The 12564-nt window shown below is 40.1% G+C and overlaps 1 protein-coding gene across 1 annotated transcript in view; it reads left to right on the top strand.

Annotated features, from left to right (window-relative positions):
* The window catches only part of CDC42BPA (CDC42 binding protein kinase alpha), a 194836-nt gene that overhangs the window by 69903 nt on the left and 112369 nt on the right, over positions 1 to 12564 (top strand). Inside the window, exons 7-11 of the mRNA XM_015413743.1 lie at positions 1088 to 1288; positions 4833 to 5081; positions 5679 to 5758; positions 6494 to 6660; positions 9611 to 9733. Of these exons, the coding sequence (XP_015269229.1) occupies positions 1088 to 1288; positions 4833 to 5081; positions 5679 to 5758; positions 6494 to 6660; positions 9611 to 9733 (820 nt within the window). The remainder of the gene's footprint in view (positions 1 to 1087; positions 1289 to 4832; positions 5082 to 5678; positions 5759 to 6493; positions 6661 to 9610; positions 9734 to 12564) is intronic.

Below are 12564 nucleotides of genomic sequence, written 5' to 3'. Positions count from 1 at the left end.
AGATCGTGAGTTGTTACATGTAGCTTAAGACTCAGATAAAGCCTTCCTTGCCTCCCTAGAGTGGCCTGCTGGGAAATGTCACCTCCTTTACTTCCATCCCCTCATGGCCAGTACAAGTAGAAATGCACACATCTGCACTAAGGGTGTGCGCTCAGTATATACCAAGTCAAAAATACCAAGTATATACCACGGTAGTTTGCTGTAGTGGTTAAATGCATGGACTCTAATCTGGGAGAACTGGGTTTGATTCCCCACTCCTCCACATGCGGCTGCTGGATGACCTTGGGCAAGCCGTAGTTCTGTCAGAGCTGTTCTCTTAAGGACAGTGCTGGAAAGAGCTCTCTCAGCCCCACCTACCTCACAGGGTGTCTGTTGTGGGGAGGGGAAGGAAAAGGAGATTGTAAGATGCTCTGAGACTCTGAGTGAAGGGCAGGGTATAAATCCAATCTCTTCTTTTTCTTCAAATAAATACCTCAAAAATATTTATTCAACCGAATACAGTTTAGACAGTCTGATTTGGCTGCTGAAATAGCTGTGCCCAAATAAAAGCGGAGATTATTTGCCTTTTAATCAGGTGTGGCTAGAAGGCATTTAAATGCCTTCTGAGTTCACTGACCAAGTGACATGGCAAGTGAACTCAGAAGGCATTTAAAGTTTAAATGCCTTCAGTTCACTCACTGAGTAGCACCACTATGGTGGCAGAACTTGACAAGTGAATGGAGTACATGTAGAGTTTAAATGCCTTCTGAACTCGCCAAGTCATGCTGCCGCTGCAGCACAACTTGGCAAGTGAAATTCTCCATTATACCCTATGGGGTGCAAGTGAAATTTTCCATTACACCTTATGGAGAATTTCACTTGCCGATATAACAGAGCTGAATAATTGCACCTTTCCTGAATATTTACCCAAATACCAGTACGATACCGATATTGGTATTTGGAAATATTCAGGAATACCGATATTTTTCCAGGTCCAATAGATCCGAATCAGGGAAAAAATGATTTTTTGTACATACACTAATCTTCACACAGAAGAATGCATAATATTGTAGATCGTTTTTAGTCATGCAGCTGCTAATTCTTGCAGGTTCAGTCTTCAGTGGCAGTTGGAACACCAGACTATATTTCTCCAGAAATCCTGCAAGCCATGGAAGATGGGAAAGGAAAGTATGGTCCTGAATGTGACTGGTGGTCTCTTGGTGTTTGCATGTATGAAATGCTTTATGGAGAAACTCCCTTTTATGCGGAGTCCCTAGTGGAAACCTATGGAAAGATAATGAACCATAAAGTGAGTGATCCATCTTTATATATATAAACCATTAATCTTGAATAACTGCTAGTTCTGCTAATTGCTATGTTATTTATAAATTGCTTATCGTCTGTTTCACTTGTAGAATGTGTTTAATTAATTACAGTCTTGCTTTTTATCAGCTTTAATTCTCTTTTGTACTGTCATTGTAATGATAATATTTCGTACATCACATGCTTATAGTACAGTTTCTTTTATTTATTTATTTTTTTACAATATATTTATTAGGTTTTTCCAATATAAGCCTGTATCATACATACATATCTAATCAACAAGAATACATATACATTTTTCTCGACTCATTATTCTCTTTCCAGCAACACAGAGATATCAGTCATATTCTCCAATCTAAGTTGAATATACAGCAATATAACTTTTAATTTTCCTCTGGAATAGAATACTGCCCTAAATAAGATCATATTGGCAATATTATAACATACTAGTATCCTACGGCACCTTATTTCCATTATGGGACACAGGGTTTAAAGTCAAATTTATTTATCTTTTCTTTTTTCTTTTTTTTAATTTTTCCCCTTAATTTTCCATTAACTCTTTATCTCCTATGTATTAGTTATACCTTCCCACAGTAAGTTATCTTTGTTTGACCCGCAATTGATATTGTAACAACCATCCAATTAGTAAACTATCTAGTCTCATTCAATCATACCCTTCTCACTACTCAGCTTCCCAAAACCACTATACACTAATAAATACATACATGTTTAAATAAATATCTTCCACTAAATTTTTTATAAATTATTTTAAAATTTATCTCCTGGTTTCCTACTTCATCACCCCTCCAATGTTCCTTTTATTTTATCCTGTTCATATCTAATATCACATTAAATCACTAAGTTTTCCATCATGATTTTCTAATAAACTCACATCATAAACTGACAAAAAAAACCAATAAAGAAAATCTCTATAAATACTTAAATACATTCTAATTCATTATTCCCTCCAATCATACATCACCCACTCATTTCATCTTGTTACATAACTTTATTTAATCTCCTAAACACCATTCTTCTACTTACATTGCCAATTTAGTACCCCCTTCAATATTTTATTTAATATTATTGCATTATTGACAATCCTCATTAAGATCTTTAATTAATATCCAATAACTTACTATATCATTATCTGGGTCAAACATCCCCTCCTGTTATTCTAGTAAGCTCATACATGAGACAGAAACATAAACATAAACATTATACCCTAAGTCAAATTCCATATTAAACATCCAGGTCATTATTCCATCTGATCTTATCTTAGGTATAAACCATTCATTCTATCTTTCTAAATAACTTGTTCTTCCTCTTACACATCAACAATCTACTTTTCTGCTTCAATCTATCTACATGCCTTCGGTCTTTATGTCTTCTTAGCTTCCCAGATTTCTCCTTGCTGTTGTTCAACCATTCCATCTTCCTTCTTTTACTGTTATCTTTAAATTTCCAGGCCCTTCTTTTCTTTCTCTTGATCCTCCTTTCTCCTTCTCTTTCCTTCTTCCGTCTCTTATTACAGTTGAAAAGTCCCACTTTCACACATCTTTTCCCTTTAAATCCTTGCCAGTTTTTTCACTCAACACACATTCTTTCTCTTGCATAGGCTCCACTTCATTTTCTTTAATGTCTACACACTTCTCCTTTTGCCGCTCCTCTGGTGTTTCTCTCCAATTGGGCTGTTCTATTTCCACCAACTTTCCAAACCCTCTCTGCACATTATCCAATTTTTCCACTATTTTCTCGCATGCTTCTTTACATTCTCTCTGAATTGTCACCCTCAGTATTCTCAAAAATTGTTCCACAGTCAGCTCACCCACCTCGGCGTTTTCATCCAGCTCCTGCTCCGCTTCTGTCTCTTCCTCCATCTCCAACAAGTTCTCCATATCGTTCTACTTAAATTTCCAACAAAGGCTTCCCTGTGTTCCATAAACCTTTCTGCCAGTCAATTCTTTTCCCTTTTAGCATTTTTGCCAGTAGTACAAGTCCATCAACCAACAAGCACGCCAGCAGTTATATTTTCTTTTTCCCCTCGTCAGGCACCGATACAAAATTAAGTCCCTTACTTCTCTCGGCCGTTTTCACTTCCACTCTTGGACACTTCCTCTTTGGAGATTTTTCTTAGCACTTCACCAAAACTTACTCACTCTTTCAGTTTTCTTCTGTCTTGCCGTAGTAATATGTATCTTCGTTGAAACTTCCATTTAGTTAAAAAAAAAGCCAGATGGCTGCGGCTAGTCCGAACATGGCAGTAGCCATGTTCTTCCCCAGCATACGGTCTTGTATCGGGGCTGTTTCTGGGCACCCCCCCGCTTTGCCGAGTGCAGGAGGGGCCAAAAAAGACGCCCCTTACTGCAGCCCTCATTCCGAGAGGGCTGGCCAAGTTCTCCCAGCAACCGGGAGACTCGGAAAGAGCCGTAAGCGGTCAGGCGGCACGGAGAGAAGCCGCACTCCGCCCATTGCCGCGCCGCACCGGTGCGGTTCTCCAGTACAGTTTCTTTTAATATGGTATACTGGTCAAAATAATTTCTAAGTATCCTTTTGATCATTGTGTACCATGGTTATGCTGCATGATTTGGAAGTGATCAGGGGTCGTTTCGTAGAAAAAGAGCTAGGGGAACTCATGAGCATAACTCATTAGCATATGCCACACCCCCTGACATCACCGGAAGTGTGTCATAAGGCCACACCCCCTGCCGTCCCCAGAAGTGTGTCATAAGGCCACACCCACCACTCAGTCTTAGTCTTAAAGGTTAGTCTTAAAGGTGCTATTTGTTAGTCTTAAAGGTGCTATTTGAACTCTTGGACTATTTTGCAGCAACAGACTAACACAGCTACCTCGGGGAAGCTCCTAGATGGGGCTGGGAGTTCTTGCGGAGGCCACGTGGAGTGGCCTTGGCCAGGCAGAGGGGGAGGACGCCAACTTACCCTCCTGCTTCTTCCTCCTTCTGCAACAGGATGAGGCTGGAAGCAGGGGGCGGCCAGAAGAAGGGGGCGGGGCTTAGTTGTGTGCCCCGCCCCCTGCATCTCACCCGGGGGAACTGCAATCCCCCGTGACCCCCCCCCCCCGAATCGACCTCAGGAAGTGATTCAGATATTAGTTTTAAGTAGTTGTAGGATTGATTAACAATGGGTGGAATCCTAGAACTTCCTTTCACTAAGGACTTATGCTTCAGAGCAAAAGTCTTCCCTTAGCAGAAGGGAATTGTAGGATCCAAATTAAATATAACAGATTTGTAGTGGAAATCTCATACTTTCAGAAGCTTGTATTGATTTATTGTTAAGAAGTCCAACCATCAACAGAGTCTTCACTGCATAAACACGTGTTTAACCTTAGTAGTTACCAAATTATTTGTTGTTATTGGTTCATGAAACAAGAGAACTAATAAAGATAGAGAAATGACCATAGGAGTAATAGAAAAGAGACAAGTGTGTCAAATCAATTGGCAAGCCCTTCTGGTTTCAAAAAACTCTTAAGTTCTTGCTGTGTCCCTAATTTTCACAATCTTTTCTTTAAGGAGAGGTTTCAGTTTCCTGTCCAAGTGGCGGATATATCTGAAAATGCAAAAGACCTTATTCGTAGGCTCATCTGCAGCAGAGAACACAGACTTGGGCAGAACGGGATAGAAGATTTTAAGAACCACCCATTCTTTGCAGGGATTGACTGGGATAACATTCGAAATTGTGAAGCACCTTATATCCCTGAAGTTAGCAGTCCAACAGATACATCAAACTTTGATGTGGATGATGATTGTTTGAAGAATTCTGTGAGTTATATGAGTGCAACTTCCTCAAAATTTGATTTTATGTTTGTTTCATGCTCTGAATTTTTCAGAAATATAGCACTTGAATATCAGTGATTTACAGTGCAATCCTAATGGTATTATATCCTTCTAAATTTATTGAAAATTGAAGTTTTCTTTATTTGATATATTTGACATGGTGTATTGTAGTGATTGTTTTAAGCAATCATTTTTTAAAGAAACTTACCCATTTCTCTCCCTTGCTGAGAGGGCCTAAGTGTGTTGAAGCATTATTGTATGTTGTGCTTCCTTCCAGCAGGAAAGAATATAGTTGTGGTCTTTCCTGTTTGTCTGTCTGTACTTTAGATGGCAGGTGTGGCTGGGAATAAGGAACCCTGGACCTGACCATGCAGACCATTGTAGTACCTTAAAAGGCTAGTAAAGGCAGCTGTATTAACTGTTCAATGCTCTTTCCATCAAGGAGGGAAGAGGCATGGTTGTTCATTTACATCCCAGGGCCAGTTGCTACTTGTCCTGTCGTACCCTGCTTTCATATGTATCAGGGCTCCCCCCCACACACTAATAAAATCTAATTCTGTACAATGTTCTTTTATCCACTAGGAGACAATGCCCCCACCAACACATACTGCATTTTCAGGCCATCATCTGCCATTTGTAGGATTCACATACACAAGTAACTGGTGAGTAGAAAATTTGTATTAATTTATAGCAACTGTTCATTTTAGTTACAAGTTTATTAGACAAACTGCACATTCCCATGTCCTAATTTTTTCTTCTCCAGTTAATCTGTAAACATGTAAAAACAAATTTGATCTTTTCTGTTTCCTGAATAATGAGTTAGTGCCGAATATGACAACATATAAAGAATGTGGTTTTATTGAATGAAGTCAGATGTTGACTTCTACCCAGTAACATAACAAAATTTCCATGTGGGAAATTGCTGGGAGGGCGGGGTAAAAATCTAATAAATAAATAAAATAAAGGAAAAATGCACTGTTAATAATAGTATGTGGCACTTGGTGGTATACAAGCCATCAGCTTCACTGTGAGTAGTTTCAGACATGACATTTAAAAATATATATCAAAAATGTAATAGGTGATTGCTGTAAAAGTGTTTTATTTCACAAGTATAATACAAGCGCTGTTATTGGGCGCCAGGATGGGCTGCAGCTCCCTTTCAAATGTACATATTGTCGCAAATCAGAGTGTGCTTTGCATAATATCTGTAAGCTATGCCACTGTTGTTATTTTAAGCGTTTATGCTGGAATCTAATATTGTAGTGCCATCCTAAGCACTTCAGTGGACTTAGAATGGTGTAACCCTGCTTAGGATAGTACTGTTGATCCACTAGAATAAAGATTAAGTTAAAATATTGGTAAAATCTGTTCAGGGTTTTGTTGTTTCATCATTTCAGTGTCCTTTCGGACTGCAGTAGTTTAAGATTTGCTGCTGGACAACCTGCTGTGGACCTTGATGCCAACATTCAAAGGACACTTGAGGATACATTAGCCACAGAAGCGTATGAGAGGCGAATAAGACGGCTAGAGCAGGAAAAACTTGAACTTAGTAGAAAACTTCAAGGTATTAAAAAAGGAACTTTGAGTATTTATTTGAGTTAAACTAAATTGTGGTTTTATGAAACGTTCTTAGTATTGCAAAATACTTTAAGGTGAAATTTCTGAAAGGTTTCCTATGTGTTTTATTTTTTATTTTCAGTTTTAAAAAAATGTCCGATATGTGGCTTTGTTAATTGTTTATGTAGATGCTGGAACATTGGCTTTGTAAGGTTTTGGATGAACAAAATACATTTTTGCAAACAGTAATGGCAAAGGTTAAAATATGGTATGATGTGCAAAGACAGCTGGAGAATTTTTCATCTAATTATCATTGTGTATTTCTAAAATAAATATAAATAGTAAAGTTGTACAGAATTAAACTGAGACAAGCTTAGTCCCCAGGCTTGCAAAATGTTTTTGAGGGAAGGGAAATTGATTGAGACAACTGCCTGTAGAAGGCTGGAGGGAATATATGGCATTCTAACATTGCAATCCTAAAAAGAGTTTGATCTTTCTAAACCCATTGACTTCAATGGGTTTAGAAAGATTTACATGTGCTTAGGAATGCAGTGGAAATTTTAAAAAGGCTACCAGTGAATTTTGGGAGGCTGTGAGTTCCCAACAGTAGGGAGTTGCAAAGCAGAAGGGACAGAAGTAAGGGATGGAAGTAATCTTCCTGAGCTTTATAAGGAATGTGTTGATCCAGCTTCAGCGGATCAGAGTGTAAGAGGTAATCTGAAGAAACAGGAGGGGAAAGTAGAATCAAGAATTTAAGACAGGATGGAACAAAATAAAAGAAAACCATTGGAGACTCTATAGGAGGGGGACACTATGATGGTATAAATTAGAGAATTGTGAAGACAATGAAGCATGTTTTTGAGAGTAGAAACAGAAAAGCTTTTGAGGATGGCATTAAAGTAGTTAATTTAAGAGATCACAAGAGACTGAAAAAGTTATTTGCCATATAAAATGAAAGAAAATGGCACATTTTGGAAATGTTAAGAGATTGAAAGCAGCAAGAATTAGCAAGAGATAGAACATTAGGATAAAAGTAAGGAGATCATTAGAAAACAACATTTAAATAAATCCTGAGTTTGGGAGGAAACACCAAACTTATCCAGTAGAGTTAGGGTTGCCAGGTCCCCCCGGGGGGCGGGGAAACCCCCGCTCGATAGGCCCTGCCGGCCCGGATCAGGCCACCAGGGGGAACCCTGCCCCCAACGTGCGAGATGTGCCTGGTGTGAAGACGTCACCCAGAGGTGACGTCATCGCGTCGGGCACGTTGCGGAGGGACGCTCTATCATTTGAGGGAAAACTCTATGGTTTTCCCTCAAATGATTGTGGCCCCACCCCCAACGTGTCCGATGCGATGATGTCACATCCGGGTGATGTCATTGCGGTGCGCATGCTTCGCGCACGAGCCAGAAGACTCCCAGGGAGGTGCAGGACTGCCCCCACTAAAAGGTAATTACGACTTGGCAACCCTAAGTAGAGTAGAAAAGGAGGGGGTAGAAAGAGAACACTGTGAAAGGTAAATCGGCAGCTTAGATATTCTGGGTTGCAACTGGTGAGAAGCCATCCAGCTAGAGATCATAGAGAAGACAGCAGGTACATTTGCTAAAGGAAAGAAAGAAAATAGATAGTGAGCAATACAGTTGAAGGCTGTCTGCGCAGAAGTAGTATTGGAAGCCATAGGCAAGTATAGCTGAGCCCAGAATAGCAGGACTCTGGGGAGGTGGCATATAAAGTTCCTAAATGAAATGAATAAGAATAGCAGAGTACAGAGAGAAAGCGACAGCACCAGATGGAGGAAAGTGGGAGAGGGGAGACATTAACAGAAACTTAAATACAAATAATATTATATTTAAGAGTAAGGATCTGACGGTCTAATCGTTAATAATTTATTGTGGAATTAAGTTTTAAGAAAAGTTTATTTAATGCTATAGGATATAAATAAGAACATAAGAACATAAGAGAAGCCAATGTTGAATCAAGCTAATAGCCCATCCAGTCCAACACTCTGTCACACAGTGGCCAAAAATACCAGGTGCCATCAGGAGGTCCAGCAGAGGGGCCAGGGCACTAGAAGCTCTCCACTATTGCCCCCCCCAGGCACCAATACATTTGTATATTTAATACAGCTTGATGAAACAAAAAATCTTTTACACTGAGAGACAGTACATGTAGTATTCTGCTTCTTCCTGTAATAGGAACTCTTAATACAACCTAGTGCTTATTTTCATAGAGTTTCCTTCACCAGGAATGGGGGCCGTGAAGGCTGATTTCTCAACTTCAGGATGCGCTCATCTCATAACAACATAAGAACATAAGAGACGCCAATGTTGGATCAGGCCAAAGGCCCATCCAGTCCAACACTCTGTCACATAGTGGCCAAAAATACCAGGTGCCATCAGGAGGTCCACCAGTGAGGCCAGGACATTAGAAGCCCTCCCACTGTTGATCCCCCCAAGCACCAAGAAGACAGAGCATCACTTGCCCCAGAGCCCCTATCTATACCATGTGGCTAATAGCCATTCAGAGAGTATGAAGTCCAAATGATCTGGAGTAGGTGGGGCCTGGGGATCTCCTGCTTTTACAACTTATCTCCAGCTGACAGATATCAGCTCCCCTAGAGAAAATGGCTGCTTTGAAGGGTGGACTCCGTGGCATTGTACCATATGGAGGCCCCTCCCCTCTCCCGGATCCGCCCCCAAAGTCTCCAGGTATTTTCCATCCCAGACCTGGCAACCCTAATCTGGAGAGTGGAAAATGTTGGAAAACTGTAATAAATTAATTAAAGCTCCCCCTCCGCACAAGTGTGACAGAGATCTTTTTTCTTGGTTTCCTGTGAGGCCTTGGGCTTTCCTTGGGAACTACATTATATTGGAAAAGGTCTCAAGATGTCAGACCTTTGACACTAAAGTCTTCACGTGCTACTGAAGTCTAATTTTTCTATTTTTGTTTTTTATGAAAAGAGTCTACACAGACAGTCCAGGCTCTACATTATTCAACTGTAGATGGTCCATTAACAGCAAGCAAAGATTTAGAAATTAAAACCCTAAAAGAAGAAATTGAAAAGCTGAAAAAACAGGTGACCGGTAAGTCCAGCCTTAAAATATTTTGGTTTGTGTTTTATTGTTGTTTGTTTTGAGGGGGAGCACCATCAGTTAGGAGAAAATGCTTTTTAGTTAGACTGTTGGTAAAATGTAATTTTTAACTAATTGCTAGTTCTGCTTTTGTTTTTAAAATCCCATTCACATTAGAGAATAAGGATCCGCCTTCTTGTACTTTTACGTTTTTTGTTCTGTGTTTTTGAGCAAGGTCCTGACTCTGTTCATGTTCTATCAATGTTACACTATTTGTGAATTCCTGTTGGTGGTTCTGCTATATGTGGTTCAAAGGTTCTACACAATGGGGCTAGTCAGGCTAGGGTTGGTAAGAACCGAGAAAGGTTAGCGAGCAGATGACAGAGGAGGGAAGTAGAAACTATGGAGATGTGAGAGGGAAAGGAGAGTTAGTGAGGAAAAGAGCAAGTGGGGCGAACAGCTGGACAGTTGGGCAAAAGGCTTAGGTGAGGGGGATGATCTGGAAGGTAAGTAATGGTGTGGGAAAGCCAGGTGGATTTTCAGGAGGAGGAGAGGCTGTGGGGTCTATGTAGGGGAAGGAGGGTCAGGAATAAACCGTACAAAAGAGCTGCAGCAAAATAGGACTCCAGAGTTTATGATTTTATTTATATAGGTACATTTGTGATGTATGCATATAATACTCAGATCTCAGGCATTCATTCAGTGAAACCCTTGTGCCTGATAGCCACTGGCCAGCTTCTTAGTGTTAGTTTTGGTTCCTGTTTGCTGTGTAGCACTTTTTAAGGGACTTGAGGAGAAACTTGTGACTCTGTCTTCAGGGCACTAAGTAATATAAAAGAACTCTCCTCTTGTTGCAGGAAGCCTTGCAAGTGGTGAGGAGACACTGCCTAAAATCTTAAATGTCCTCCTTTTGCCATCTGAAGTTCTGAATGTTCCCCAAGATTTGAAAATCACCCTCTGAAGAGGCTTTATGGCTCCTGTTCAAAATCGCTGGAATAGGATAAAGCGGCTTCTGAATTTAGAAGCATGCTTACTTGGAGGATGGGGGTGGGATGGAGAAATTTGTGCATGTTTGGGGAAGTGGATAGAAAGTAATTTTTCTTCCTTCTGATATGATGGAAGAAAATTAATCAACCTATGACTGCAAGTTGACAAAAGAAGTACTACCTCACATAGTACAATAATTACTTTGTGGAATTTGCTTCCAGACATTGTGATGATGGCAGTGGCTAAAAAAAAAAAAAGGATTGGACAAGTTCATGGAGCATAGTCTATCAATAGCTATTAGCAATAATAAATAGAAACTTTCCTGCATACCACTTGCTGAAGAGAAAACAGAGCTTTTCAGAGCCTCACTGCTGACCTTTTTGCTCCTCCTACTTTAGCAAAATCCTTCACTAGTTGCTGTAGATTCTCTGGGTTGTATGGCCGTGGTCTTGGCATTGAAGTATCTGATGTTTCGCTAGCAGCTGTGACTGGCATCCTCAGAGGTATGACACAGAAAGATGCTCTCTGTGTCAATGTGAGAAGACAAATGGTAGGGAGGTAATTTAGATCTCAGGAAGGTGGGGTAGGGCTGAGTCATTGTCTTGTAGGAGTTACCCAGGCTGTGACATGCTAATGGAGGAGCTTTCCTGAGGAGGTTCTTTTGCATATGGATTGGCTGTTGAAATTCTAATCTTATCTGTAGTGCTGTTGTAAGATTTAGAGCATTTTGTGTTTTTCAGAACAAGAAACCATGCCCTATTTATTTTTAAACTCTTCTTTCCTGTTGAAATTGTGTTTATGTTTATGAATTCCAATGACTTCCCTGTGTAATCTGACATGGTAATTGGATGTGTTGTCCAGCATTTCAGTGTCTGGGAATAGGCTACTGTGTCTTGTTTGAGTTAGGCTATGTTCAGCCACTGCTGATTTTTCAGGTTGGCCAAGTCTGCAGTGTCTTTCATGTTCTTTTATTCTTGTCTGGATGCTACACTGTGTGGTCCCAATGTGAACCTGTCCACAACTGCAGGGTATGTGGTATATTCCTGCAGAAGTGAGGGCGTGTTCACTGTGGAAAATGAAGGGAGTCTGAAGAACTGAGTCAAACTGAGGTGATGAGAGATGAAGTTCTAGACCTGTTGGGGAAATTAAAAACTGATAAGTCTCCAAGTCCTGATGGCATACAACCAAAAGTTCTTAGGGAACTCAAATGTGAAACAGTTGATCTACTAATTCATTTATGTAACCTATCACTAAATTCAGCCGCTGTACGAGAAGACTGGAGAGTAGGAAGTATTACATCAATTTTTAAAAAGAGGTCAAGACGGGAACCAGGAAATTACGTGCCAGTTAGCCTAACATGTATCCCAGGCAATTTAGTAGAAACTGTAATTAAAGATAGAATTATTAGGCACAAAGAGGAACCATGACTTCTGCAAAGGGAAATACTGCCTCACCAACCATATGGAATTCTCTGAGAAAGTGAAGAAGAATGTAAACAATGGTGATCCAGTAGACATTATATATTTGGACTTTCGAAAGGCTTTTGACATGGTACCTCAATAATTTCTTCTGAATAAACGTAGCAGTCATGGGATAAGAGCATGGATTCTTTTATGAACTCAAAATTGGTAAATGACAGGAAGCAGAGAGTAGGAATAAATGGAGAGTTCTCACAATGGAGGGAAGTAAGCAGTGGGGTCCCACAAGGATCACTATTGGTGTTGGTGCTGGTACTAATTAATTTATTCATAAATGATCTAGAACTAGGGGTAAGTAGTTGAGCGACCATGTTTGCTGATGACACAAAATATTCAGGATGGTAAAAAGCAAGCATGATTGTGAAGAGCTCCAGGAGG

Source organism: Gekko japonicus, unplaced genomic scaffold (assembly GCF_001447785.1).
Source record: "Gekko japonicus isolate JY-2015 unplaced genomic scaffold, Gekko_japonicus_V1.1 scaffold710, whole genome shotgun sequence".
NCBI classification, from domain to species: Eukaryota; Metazoa; Chordata; class Lepidosauria; order Squamata; family Gekkonidae; genus Gekko; species Gekko japonicus.
The sequence above is the reverse complement of the archived record's forward strand: the minus strand, read 5'-3'. Positions and strand labels throughout refer to the sequence as shown.